Source organism: Notothenia rossii, assembly GCF_949606895.1.
Source record: "Notothenia rossii genome assembly, chromosome: 6".
NCBI classification, from domain to species: Eukaryota; Metazoa; Chordata; class Actinopteri; order Perciformes; family Nototheniidae; genus Notothenia; species Notothenia rossii.
In genome coordinates, this window is record NC_136909.1 from 50366623 (window position 1) to 50381230 (window position 14608).

General features: G+C 41.3%; 1 protein-coding gene across 8 annotated transcripts in view; it reads right to left on the bottom strand.

Moving 5' to 3' along the window:
• Positions 1 to 14608, bottom strand: part of LOC307043619 (uncharacterized protein) — an 84434-nt gene that overhangs the window by 56166 nt on the left and 13660 nt on the right. For all 8 annotated transcript variants that reach the window (XR_013809417.1, XM_079688178.1, XM_079688179.1 and 5 more), the window contains one exon: positions 12424 to 13178. Coding sequence is in view for 7 of the 8 variants with exons in the window: in XM_079688178.1 (XP_079544304.1) it covers positions 12424 to 13178 (755 nt within the window). In the remaining variant the exon portion in view is untranslated. The remainder of the gene's footprint in view (positions 1 to 12423; positions 13179 to 14608) is intronic.

Sequence of the window (14608 nt, forward strand, 5' to 3'; positions counted from 1 at the left end):
ACTTAAACTGTATTATTTTAATTGTATATACTTTTCCTTTTCAAAAGGCTGCTGTTTTATTGCACTCTGTCTGTTGCCCAGATAAGGGGGAAAAGAGAAGAGGATTGTATTGTATTGTATTATTGAGGATTGAAAAGGACTGCATTTTATTTCCATGGGGAGGTCTGAAATTACAGGAGGCCTATTATGCACGTTGCACATTTTGTTGTTGTTTTTTCGAATCCTAAAATAAAAATGACATAAAAAATCTGATTTCTTTATTGTATTTCTATAATTTCATCAATGCAACGAAACATAATACATTAATATTATAATGGAAGTTAAACTTAAAGCACCATCGTACAGCAGAGTAGTCACGTGGTGCGTCATTCTCTCCAGGATGCGCTGCAGGGAAAATAAACATTTAATCATGAATGCTCATTATGTATTTGTAGACTACTTATAATTTTGATAGTAGGCTAATATAGCCACTTACAGCATGTGTTGCCTTCATTATAAGGCTTATATAAGGCTTTTAATTTTTTGCGGCTCCAGACAGATTTTTTTTGTTTTTTTTGGTCCAATATGGCTCTTTCAACATTTTGGGTTGCCGACCCCTGAATTAAGGTGACATACAGGGATGCAAACTCATCAGGTATGAAAAAGGAGACAAGGATCCGAGCCCCGGGCTCCCCCACCCCACAGAATATCGGCTTTAAAATGAGGAATAACGGAGGATATTAGCAGAACAACTTTTACAGTAACAGAGTATTCCTACACTCTGGGACTATTACTTTTACTCAAGTACAAGATCTGAGTGCTTCTACTTTTACTCAAGTACAAGATCTGTGTGCTTCTACTTTTACTCAAGTACAAGATCTGAGTACTTCTACTTTTACAAAAGTACAAGACCTGAGTACTTCTACTTTTACTCAAGTACAAAATCTGAGTACTTCCACTTTTACTCAAGTACAAGACCTGAGTGCTTCTACTTTTACTCAAGTACAAGATCTGAGTGCTTCTACTTTTACTCAAGTACAAGATCTGTGTGCTTCTACTTTTACTCAAGTACAAGATCTGAGTACTTCTACATTTACTCAAGTACAATATATATATACTTATACCACCTCTGTTTATAGCCTATGAAAAAAACTATTAGAAATAGAAGGCTAAAGCTAACGTTAGCAGATAGTGACAATGTATGCTAGCTAGCTAGCTCAACGATTCCTTAAAATTATATTGCCACAGAAAAACTTTTCAGTTCACATCACGCTCTGCCGCTCCGACAGGGAGCTCTGCTCTGAACACCTGAACGGCCCGTTCTAACAGCTGTTCACCAGCGGTCCAGTCCGTGCCACAGTTACTCCGGACGCGCAGTTAATATTAACGAACGCACCCGTAGGTAATGTAGCTGCTGAAGCTAGACCATCATCTCGGAGCAGTAGAGCCTTATTATACATCCATGAGCAGAGCCGACAGGCAGGAAGACTCGAGCACACAGCTCGCACTTCATTATAATATATAAAAAAAGAACACCATGCGTGTCATGATGGCACATAACAGCTCACGGCCGCAGATTACTCCGGGTCCCAGACCCCCCCATACCCCAAAAATATTTTTATTGCAGATCTAAATGAATCACACAAACGACTTATTTTGGATTCAAAACGGCGAATTTCGCCGAAAGGTGACAAGTTTGCATCAGTGAACATAGACAGAGCACAACTGAAACATAACATCTGAGATGTAACAACATAATACACTTTTTGGGGATGCTTGGGATGTGAGGAGTGAGGGACACGGCTTAGAACGGGCGTGTCGCCTGGCAGGTCAGGAGAGTGTGTGCACCAGTCTGCCATGATCTATGAATTCATGTCCGTGACACTCACTGCTGCCCACAGCTGTTTTATAGAAGGAAATTCCTTCACTTCATGAAAGTGTTTTAACCACACACACCTCTACACACACATGACGGGTGTTATTTTCCCCATAAGGAACAAGTCGCTGCAAATTATCCCGCTTATTACATGGCCACATTCTCAACAAAGTAACGACATGACTCCCAAAATTAATTTAAATACTTTTATGGATTTATAAAATGTTTTTATTGATTTAAAAAATAGTTGTATGTATTGATTTAAAAAATAGTTGTATGTATTGATTTAAAAAATAGTTGTATGTATTGATTTAAATTGACAAGCATCTGCTAAGAAAAATAGTCCGTTGTTACCGTTTTTTAAACAGTCTGAAAGAAACGGCAGCTCTCAGATGTGTATTTACACAACTAATGGCCCATCAACCACAGCGCTCTCCCCCCCTCCCCCCTTGATCTTTCTTCTCCAGCAGCTAAATTAACTTTAGGTTACTCTGAGTGACAAGCTACAGTTAGACACAACACTGTCATTGCAAGTGACCCTCAGTTAGTTGACTTTTACGTTCAACTGCTAAATTTGTTACTGATAAAAAAAAAGGCCTTCTACTGTACCTATTACCTTAACACTAGAACCGCCAGAGGTTTTTGTATAGGCCAACCTAAACCCGTCAAATCCTGCTATTAGAATCCAATTTTTAACGACATAGGGTGCTACATAACACACTTTCAGGAAAAGTCACGGACTGGGCGACTTTAATATTTTATTGAAAAAAAGTTACATTGCACACACACAACACACATCACACAAATTGACCCGATTGGCGGTTCTAGTGTTAAATAAACTCACTAATTAATGAAACCAGTTCAATACGCATTATTCTTATTCTTATCATTCTTTATGAGCGCAGAAATAGTCTTAAAATCAGATCTGTTTTTTAAATGAAATCTGACGGCAGGCAGTTAGCTCTGATCCCCTAAGATAAATGCGCCGCGCCGCACCTAATCGCTGGCCATTCAGCCACAGACACTGTTCGAAATGGGGGGGAGCCAGGGGAGCTTGGCTCCCCCGAAGAGGGAGGGAGCTCCCCTGAAGGCTGACTTTGAGATAAATAGGGGGAGCCCAAAACAATCGTGCATATTTGTGTCACACAGATTAGAAATGTTGAGTTTCTGTAAATAACAGTTCTTGAAATAAATAATAGTTATTGTTCATTACAGTTTCTGAATATTTGTTTTATATTTGTGAATATGTCTGGGTGTTGCCATCTGTACGTGGCGGCGCTGCATTCTTACTTACGTTGCTATGGTTATGGCGGTGATGCCGGCGCGGTATTTGAAATGTTCATATTGATATTTTTGTAACTCTGGCTTTGTAATAAAAAATATGGCAAAACGAAAACAGCCAAGCCTCACAGCTTTTGGATTCACAAGCAAAGAAGCGAAGGAGTCTAAAAATGACAACGTGAACAGAAAACAACTTTTAGTTGGCCGGCTGTAAGCGGCGTTAGGGTCGAGCTTGACAGCTCCACACTGAGGGAGAGGCTTCAACAACGGCCACATCCGCCGGCATAGTGACACCGTCTGTATTAGTAGAAGAGTGTTTTTATAGCAATTGATCGCATCCGCGCTGCTGCGCCAGTCAACAGAGCGTACGTGTGACATATTTAGTAGCAGGATATGCTCTGAAAAATAGGGCTCCCCGAAAGCAAATGGGTAATTCGAACACTGACAGAGCTCCCTCTATACAAATCAAACTGTAGACGGTGTGAAAGCACCTATTGTTTTAAATAATGGTCGGAATGTGACCTGTGAGCCTTCTGAATTACCGTGGGACAGCACATTCTAAACTAAAATGTTCAATCAATAAAGTAACATCTTATCTTATCTTAATAATATCTTCATATTAATAATAATAATAAATCATACAGTATGTGTCCGAAAGGGAGCAGGAGGAAGCAAACACAAAAATATACAACAAATATACTGCATATTAAAGCAAACGATTGTAAAGGTAAAAGTATGAGCATAACAAATAAAGAAGTGTAATGTAAACATTTACATTATAATTATGATTATTTAATATATAAAGACTTTATATTATTGAATTACAAGATTAGATATACTTTAGTTGATCTAAAATATTGATGTGTTCAAATGCTCTTCAAAACACAACTGAAAGTCCATGAAACTTGTCTTTCTGTATTTGTGAATGAAGCGCCATCTCCTGGTTAAAACCTGAAATTGAAAATATGGCAACTCCCTCTTGGAAAATAGTGGGAGGGCTTAACATTCCTCTATACTGGTCTTAGGCAGGTCGTAGGCAGGAAGCTGTAAACTGGAGTCTGAAATGAAGTGCTACATCTGTAAATACTTGTATGTGTGGAGATTAAAAAGAGGTAAGATAAAGGATCTGCAGTATTTTATGAAGTATTCATCGTACGAAGGTCAGTTTTATACAAGTAGAAGTGTGTATTTGCTTGGTAGTAGGCTGTCTGTAATGGCTACGACTCTCTATTTGGACTGGTAGATCTCGGCAGACTGGCAACTTTAAAAGTAGCTCTCGGTTCAAAAAAGGTTGGGCACCCCTGGTTTAAATGAATACCCTACTTTTTTTGTTAGTTTTTTTATCAAAAGGTTTAGGTGAACATTTAAGTAATATCTGCTTTTTTGCTTAAAATGTTTCCTCTTTCACATGTTAACTAAAGAAAGATCAACTATAAAATCCCAGATCTGTGGGGAACCTGAGGCTTCCTCGGACCCTCTTGTGGGTGTTTCAGTATCTCTGCTGGATCCAAATGACGTTCCTATCATGACCGTGTTGGAAAAGAATTAAGCACCAGATGTGCGGAGCCTGCAGATAGGGAGGAAGGTACGAGCAGAGCACGTACGCTGCTCCTCTTCAACACACACACACACACACACACACACACACACACACACACACACACACACACACACACACACACACACACACACACACACACACACACACACACACACACACACACACACACACACACACACACACACACACAGTGTCTCTGCTGCACTGTATCTTCTCAACACACTGTGTGCTGGAGTTTCCTTCTGTCCGCTGTTAGTTTTGGCATTTGACTCTGATGTGGATTGATTCTTAGTCTTTAATTGAAATGTAGGTTTAGTCACATGAAGTTAGCAACATTATTAGAGTGCTGAAGTCTCATCAGCTGGAGCTGTACACCCTAACTCACACAGTTATCCCATTCCCACCAAAGCAGTTCCAGGGCCAGTTCAGAGCTAGAGCCTGATTAAGCTCTGGTTCTTCCTGTTTCCACCGCAGCAAGGCTGGCTCCTGGCCCCGAAAACCTTAGCTGACTGCCAGTCAAGAACCAAGAAACAAATGTGTCAGGTTTACGTCGGAGGCAGGGTCAGATTAACCTGAGCATAACAGTTCATGGTGAATTCATCATTCAGCGGTCGGTAAATGCAGCTGAACTACATTAATAAACAATGAAACACGGCACTCTGGAGAAAAGTATAATGTTGGAGAAGTCGTTCTTTAATCTAATCTGGCTTTGTACGATTAAAAGCAACACAAGCATCGATCCGAGAAAAAACAAGCCACATAAATGATGATGTTTTGACGTAGCACTACTCAGGCTCTGGACGGTCGAAACACAACTGGGGCTAAAAAGGTGAACCAGTTCGGAACCAGAAAAGCATTTTTGCTTGAAAAGGTGGAGGCTAAAACGTTAGCTTATCACACCTCCCCTTTTACAATCTGCATTTTGTACAGTTCTCATTCAATGTGCATCTCTACAACCAGGGGTTAAATTGTCCGGGCTCTCCGGGGCTCAGCTCTGACGTCATCACCCTCACACTTTCATCATATGTTTACAATTAACGATATATTTAAAAAAAAATCGATCTTAACATAGACTATATATTTAGGGTTCTTAATAATGTTGTGGTCGATACTTTATTTTAGAATAGCAGATCTCTGTGACCAGCTATAGTTTATCACCTAAGTGAACGTGTGTCTGCTCTGCTCAGGAGAGATCTCCGGGATACCAACAGTAAGCTTGACTTCAGGTTTTACGTAAAAACACGATTACAGCCGTTAAAATGCATTAAATAAAAAGTCATGAAAGAGAGTATGAGGAGAAAAAGGCGTGTGATATCGGACATTGAAGACCGAGGTGGGAGGTCCCCCTGCATTGCCAACCGGCACGTGAGGAGGAGCCAACGGAGGAGATATAACCAGCTGACGAGTGTGGTTCGTCGTCCTCTCTTCTCCGCTGTTGCATGTTACATATAGTGTTGTGATTTTAATGTTGTGCGCTATATAGCAATGAACTCTTTTTATTTGCATGCTCGTTTAACCTCCTCAACGAACTGTCACAACAAAGACACAGACACTGCTGATTGACACACCGGTGTCAGTACCATATGTGCTCGGGCTACCAGATCTGCTCGAGGTCCGTTACGCTTACCAATGACGTCACGCATTGGCTGTATGGCAACCCAAGAGGTAATAATAATAATTATAAATAAAACAGGAAGTTAACCTAAATTACATTGAAGACACTGCAACGAAAGTAACAAAAACAATGTAATATCCTTTTCCGTTTCATAGAACGCAAATTGGGCTATTTACCTTATTATGTTTACACTGGTGACATTTACGGCACACAATTCACTGGGTTATATAGTGTGTGTTGCACCACGGACGAGTTAGTGAGTGCACCTGTGTTGTGTTGTCGTTCTAGCTTGTGTAGCGTGTATACAAGGTCATCCTGCTGACTCCCATTCATCGGCTCTACAACACTGTCGATTGTTCTTTTTTAACATTCAAACATAAAAAATAACAATCGACATTAATCTGAATGAGGGAGGTGATTTATTATCATTACAACATAATTTTCCGATCATTTAAATATGAATATGTTGAAATACATTCTTACAATAAGCGAGAAATTGATTTAACTCCTGTTTGACAATAACTGTGAATTTATTTCCTTTTATTTAAAATTAGAATTAGAATCAAATTTGATCATACACCAATAGGGCGGGTCATACTCAGGTGCTTACATGAATCTGAAGGAAATCCTAACATGGGGGTGTCTAAATTATGTGTTTTTTTATGGACATGTGCTGCCAAACAAGCATCCTCGCGATTGAGAAACGGCCACGGTACTGACACCGGCCCCCAGTGAAAATCAGAGATCTCATTCGCCAGTTGCCAAATCCACTCCCCCATAAATACGCCGACTACCTGCTAGACGAGAGCTATTCTTCTCTTGACAGTTGCTGCCTCACCTCGCCGCAGATCGGACCGGACCTAATACTTCCTGCTCCTCCTCACCTCGCCGCAGATCGGACCTAATACTTCCTGCTCCTCCTCACCTCGCCGCAGATCGGACCAAAGCGTTTCCTTCCTGCTCCTCGTCAAGAACGGACCCCTACAGTTCCTCTTCCTGTCGGCCGGACCAGACCCTCCTCCAACCATCGGATTCGACGCTCAAACAAACTCCAGATTAACGGCCCAAACACACGGCGGCGTGCGTTGCCGCTTCAACGCTTCTGCCCATTCACTTTGAATGGGGTGACGTCACGATTCGCCGAACTGCATTGTGGGAGCAAAGCGTAGCTTCTCTCGCGGTGCTCGCTGCAAAAGTAGAGCAATGTTCTACTTTTGCCGCCTCGATGGAGGCGTCAGCCAATCAAATCCCGTTTATGCAAATCTGCCAGTACAAGCGCTAGCCAATCAAACTGTGTGTATGCTGGGAGAGCCAGACCGCAGTTCATTTCCTCATATGCCAAAAAATAGAGGAGAAAATAATCATAGCGGTAGGGAATCACCCGGTGCTTTTTATGATCAGTCCCTGTTCACCTACATGGATACAAACCGGAAGAGCCAGGCATGGAGGGAGGTGGCAGAGGCAGTGGGTGAAACTGGTAGGTTTTCGCCTGTTTGGGGAGTTTATATCCAGTGTACTTTGTTTGAATGGACAGCTAGCAGGCATAGACAGTATTTTGCCAGCATGGAATGTTGCGTAAAATAGCACCATAGACATTAATGTCATAAATGTTCATCATATAAAGTGTGACATGTAAAACCTTTTATGCAATTGACAGGAGAGATTCATGTGATTGGTTGTTGGTCGCATTGCTTGCATAAACTCCCCAAGCTCAAGACACGCCCACCGCCAAGCGGCAACGCACGCCGCCGTGTGTAGGGGCCGTCAGGGAAGTGGCTATTTCTCCTGCCTTTGGGCTTGTGGGTTTACGTCACGAAAGTTACATTGTTGTCCTGAGTCTCCGATTGTTTGTTACCGAGGACTCCGCGACCAGAGGCTGATGGACAGAGCGCGGCGGGCCGGCAACGTGGAAATCCCGGCACTGGATTTCCTGGAAGGGACTTGAACATTGCACTTCTGCCTGGCAAAAAGGGGGAGTGGAGTTTGGTTCCAAGCGGACAGGACTTTCAGGATTTTATAAACCCCTGCTTGAACTATAATTCTTAAGTAGCCTAACTGGTTTATATTTATTGAACATTATTTTAACCTTACGCTATTTTAAGTATTTATCAAAGGAGTGTTTTTAAAGTAACTTTGTATAAATAAACCATTTTACACATATTGTGCTGTCCTTCTCACTGTATTGGTGTGGCAGGGAATCCGAATCTTTTAATATAAATGTGATGTTAACAGGCCTCACAAGGCTGTTACACATACACCCGAGACCACAGCTGCGTTCTCTTAACCATCTTCTGCTTGTACCATTACCGCGCCATTTAATTAAAGTACCCATTTGAACCTTATACCAGAGACTCCATTGTCTCTTACTTTTTAAACTTCCTCCTTGGACGCGAGAACAACGAATACTTTCTAATAACGCTGCGTAAAGAGTCTGTAGTGGTGCCACCAAACCACCCGACCCATCCTGCAACACAGAGCCCGTTTCTTAAACCATGCTAAATGTATATAGCCTATGTGCATAAACCTGAGTTATGATCGGTCAAAATAACAAATGTGGTGATGATTAAATAGTTTACCGTGAGATTTACAGCATACTTTTGGCCATAATATCGCAGCCCTACAAATGAACTGAGATATCGACACATATTTTAAGCTATTCCAGTGCGCCGATCAACACAATGCACGGTGGATGAGATTTGAAGGTTGGATATTTGTGAAAATGTCTTGTGTATATATTAATCATTTAAGATGTAAATTAATTCCAGTTTAATGTTACTATTAAAAAGACGGTTTTGTTTGTAATAATTTCAATTTTTATTGTCTCATTTGGTGGCACCATTGTGTGCATTTGATAGAGATACAGCAGTGTTTCTCAAACTTTTTCATACCAAGGACCACTTAACCAATAAAAAAACACTCGCTCTCCTAACACCTAACTCCACAAATATCCAAAATCACACCTCATCAGATTACAAATCGCCTGAAAATGGTACAAACACGTTCTAACATGTGTGATGAAAGTGTTGCGCTGGACTATATCATGCAATCAAAAGTTAAACTTAAAGGTGGGGTAGGTCATTTTGGAGAAACCAGCTCGAGTGCGCTAGAATTTGAAAATACACTGCTGGAACAAATCTGCCACTTCCTTACAGAGCCCCTCCTCCAACACACAAGAACACGCACATGACCAATGTGGGCACGAGATAAGTTTATGCACAGATGGAAAGCTGACAGGCAGGTAGGCCATCCAGTTATTTTAGCCGGGCCGGCTCAGATGATTGGTCGTGCTTTTTACAGTACTACGGCTTCCACAGATTACATTTTTTATGGATTTTTTGTCAAAGCACTTAAGATATTCATTGCTATCGGGATGTTGAGAGCATTCCATGGAATATAACAAAAAGTGTATCTTGAGCCAGTTTCTCAAACTTACCTACCCCACCTTTAAGATCGCTCCATTGCGGAGATATTCCCGCGAGAGTGCGGAAAACTTTAATTTATCTATTATTTCAAATGTGACATTTTACCAATATACTCACGGACCACTAGGGGGCGCTCACGGACCACCAGTTGTCCGCGGACCACACTTTGAGAAGCACTGACTGATACAGGAGCAGTTGCTTTAGGGCCGCATAGCTCTTTAGGTCAAACAAATATTTCCTGAAAGAAAGCATTGGACTCGTTTGTTCATGTCAAGATTGTAAGCAATTAAATAGCTTACAGATAATAACTTACAATGTACAGTTCAGTCTGGCTGCTTGTTTTTAAGATAATTTGTCCCAGCTGTTTTGCTGCCACAATGTCTTGCTTATGTTTGATCATTTATGAATTTAGTCCCATAACTGGTCCTTTTTTCTTCCTATAACTGGTAATGTTGTCTAACATTACTGACAAAAACATAATTCTACTGAAATGTGATCACATTAAAGAGTTTATGGAGGGATAAAGCAACCCTTTAAATGAGCTGGCAGGAACAGTTTCTCCCTGCTGTGCAGCTGAGGAGTTCAAGTGAAGTCAGTAGCCGGCAATCCTTAATTATTTCACACTCGCACTGATGAGATAAGTATGCTTTGAAAATGGATACCAAGTGTGGTATTAGACATGCAGATAAACAGGTCCATATGATCCCTGTTACTGCCTGAATTTGGAAATATCATAGCTATGCACTCAATGAAGGAGCTCCAGGGATCCTTGAAAGAGCTTCTTTCGGGTTAAATATGTAAGTCATTTGAGGTATTTGACACCTATTTGATGGAGCTAGGCCGCTGAGCTGAAGGCCCTGAGAGCAGCGAGCTCCAGATGAGAAGGTCAGGTGGTCCGGAACAGTATTGCTTGGAAAATCTCCAGTCGCTCTGCACAGATTTACAGGTGCTGCATGACATGCGATAGACTGCACTGTAATGCATGCCCCCACCCACCCCCAACCACCTTACTGCTTCCCTCAGTGTTAGCTGGCGCTCATATTTTAGTTAGACTGCTGTGGCCACAATAATAAAAGCCTTGTCTTCAGAAAGGCCTTTGAGCTTGATATTTTTGAAGAGGGGGAGACAGGGAGGATATCGGGGACAGCTACAGGATGGATTATAATGACATTTGTTTTTTAAAGCTCATAATTCTGATAACTCAAATACTTCAGTTTTTGACAAAAATGTTTTGCAAACTATTGATATTCCCATCAGGCTCTGCTGTACTCTGTGTTTTGTTCCTATTACAGAATGTTATGCTAACATGCAAGACTAAGATAGATACCTTAATTAACTGGTCAGCGTAAGCCTGTTAGCATCCTCTTTTTGAGTATGTGAGCATAGTGGCGCTAGCATTTAGCTTCAGAATGCCTATGTAACGGTATAATTAATTGATTTGGGAATTTAAACATTTTAAATATTGAAAGCGAAATCCACCTCTAAAATTCAGTGTCAACATATTATTTTAGAATCTAAAGGGGTAACGTTATTGTTTGAAATGTTACTGATATTTATCAGTTCACCCTTTCAAACTAAATTCTCGGGAATAAAAAACCTGTTAACTTAATAGCTGCTTGCAACCTATAGAATCATTTCCGAAATGTGCTCCCCTCCAGTCAATGCAGAGGGCATTCATATGGAAAACTTAAGGCTGTATCAATTTCTCCCTGGAGAAGCTGCCAGCAATGAATCAAGGCCTGACTGTGATGTGTTCAGGAACATCAAAAAGATGATTATGACTTTGCAGCGTGCACAGCTGTCAGGTGCTCCCTCAGTAGTTCACTTTGTTCTCTCACCCTGGATGGGAACAAGAAAATAACTATTTTTTTCCCCGTAACATGAATGAAACATGCCCCTGCATGTCATGACGAAAGAGGACAGTTGCTTTTTTGTCATTTCCCTTGCACAGGACCCAAGCATGGGTGCAGTTTCTGTACTTTTTACATTTTCTTTTCAGTTACTATGTTCATACAAAATTGGAACATTGAAGGACACCCATGTGTTAATAATACTTAAAAATGCATTGTAGACAATGTGACTGAAAGGTAAAGAGTTTAACATTATAGATAATGACAGTGAACATATATTAATTAATATATATAAAGTTTACTTTACTTTATATGTTTGTGGGAGAAGGCCACCAGTGAGCTCCGAATAGTTTTCTTCTGTAAAATATCATTCTCAATGCATATTAAAATAATTATAGATTTTTTTAAAAGCCTGCGTGTCTTATTACACTCGGCACACACATGGTTGTTAGCTAGCTAGCTAGCTACCGCTAACATTCTGCATGTTCATGTTCTGTAAATAGTCTGATCCTCGTACATTTACTGCACAAAAAACACAAATGTTGAGAATATAATTGTTGGAGGTAACATGTCTAGAATAAAAGGAGACCCGGGGGACAGGGGCTATATTTGACCCGCTCTATCGAAATCAGTCGGAAGTCGCAACGGCTTATTTCAAAATAAACGTGGATTTGCGTAAAAAACTTTGGGTCAATGCGACTGATTTCGATAGAGCAAGTCACATATAGCCTATCCCATCTGGCCTGGGAACAAGAATGAAAGGTCTCAGAGGAAGTGCTGGATACATCAAGTGCAGAATGAGAATGGATGGGTCAGTTTGGATTGGATCTGGTTCTTACCTCACTCAGTCTGCAGCATTGGTCCATGTAGTCCTTCAGGTTGTCAATAGTTTCACTCCTTCCTATGGGCTCAGGCTCACAGTCGTTGTCCATCATGTCATCACAGGCTCCTGGGGAGGAGTGCTTACTCAGCCTTGTGTCCTCTGAGCAGGTCCGTTCTCCTACAGCTCTGGTGTCCTGGAGCTGTTCACACATCTCAGCCCTGCACTGTTCCTTCTCTGTGAGCAGATCCACTCCCACAGCTGGACTCAGTTCCTCTGAGTGTGTGAACACATTATCCTGAGTATCCCCTGCTTTACTAAGACTGATGTCCACTGAGTCCTCCTCTGCCTGATGGATCTCAGATGTGTGTTCATCATGCAGAGAGGCAGGGTCAGAGTTCAGGATGCAGGAGTTGCAGGAGGACTCTCTGCTGTGGACCACGAAGCTGTGCTCCGAGCCTTTTGGGGTGGACGGAGAGTTAGCTCCACTTGGCAGCTCTACTCCAGAATCCTCAGACTCAAACTTATACAGCCTCGGCAGCTGGGAGTCTGAGAAAATAGCAGATAGGTAGTCTGGCCCAGACTTTTCATCAAGACGGTACTTCAGTTCAGAGGCTGTGATGGGCTCCGAGATATCCTGCTCTGAAACGGACGCAGTTGAGAGTGTGGACACTGAGTCTTCTGCCATCAGGAGCCTCTTCTGGAAGTTGCTAAAGAGCTTAATCTTGGTCAGGACCACCTCACTGTCTTGCACCGCATCTCTGTCTCCTTTCCCTGCAAACAGATGAAGAAGTATGGATTTATGCTTGTAGGCCTTGCAAAGTCCCACAATAAAGGTTCTTTGAAAGTCCTTTTTTTGTATCTAATGTCTTTAAAACTGTTTTCATTTACTGGCACAAAATATAAAGTATTTCCTGATTCGACCCAGCATTTGTTACGGTTTGGTTAGGTTTAGAAAAAAAAAAGACTTGTTAGGTAAAAACATGGTGTTTTTATTGGGAGAACAGTGTCCCCCATCTGCATACTGTACCTGGGCCCCCAGTTTGAAGTGTTTTTCACACAGTCTGAAATGTGAGAGCTGATGCCTCAAAGGAAACAAAAGACCTTCAAATACTTGAAGTGAAGCAAAGCGTAAGCTTAGGGCTGCCAGAGGGAGGATTTTCTTGACCTAAAATCCACAATAACTTAAATTCATCGAGAACAAAACAGAAGACTGAAGAAGCGCAGGCATTACAAGCACTCTGTCAACATAAGTGGGCTAACTCTTCATGAACTATGATGGAACATGTGCACCATCAAACAAATGCATCTGTACGACTGGAAGACTGGTGTTCATGTAATGCTCCATTCCTCTGTGAAATGCCACAGGAGCCACACAATGTGTCAGTGTCCAGCTTTGATCAGAAGCTCCAGTTAAGACCATTATAGGGAGCAGCCATATGTGTCCTCTCCTCTTTCTCAGAGTGGGCAATCTGATATGTCTCTCTGCCAATCAAATGGAAATGTTCTCCTACCTTGTAAACTTTGGAATTATAAGAAGAGAATTCTTGTTACCCAAGAAAAATGCAGGGGCCCTCATTAAGTTAAGGGTTGTTATGTTTGTTTAGTCAAATACAACTGCAGTTTACACCATTTTGGAATAATATAGTATATGAGGGCTACATGACACCCATCAATAAAGGAGGTTTGGCAACTTCCTGCAGGGTGAACTGGACTACAAAATTAGAATGAAGAATTACGAAATTACTTATAAAATGTAATAAAATACAAATAAAGATAAACATTAAAGGTCACCTATCATGCAATTTCTAGGCAATAGCATCGGTCTCAGAGATATAAAAATGTATGAAAAATATGTCTATGAAGTGTTTTGCTCAAAATACCAAACAGATCACACATTCTAGCCATGCCTCATATCCCTCTATTTCACTTCCTGTTACTAAATTGCTGATTCTGGGTATAAAGCTTTAAAAAAATAAGACAGAGGGGGCGGAGGTATGCCTGCTCATGCAGGACCCGGTAGATACTGTCTAAATGCTGCGGTGATGAAATGCCAAATCACATCAAGGATTATTCCTGAAACAGTATGGAGCTCAAATGCTTTTTCTCTCTCAGGTTTACCACAAGGTGAGTTCCTTTTTATATCCTGCTTCTTTACACATACTGTCTCCAGTACAGGTTAGCTCTGAGTGTTAGAGATGCTT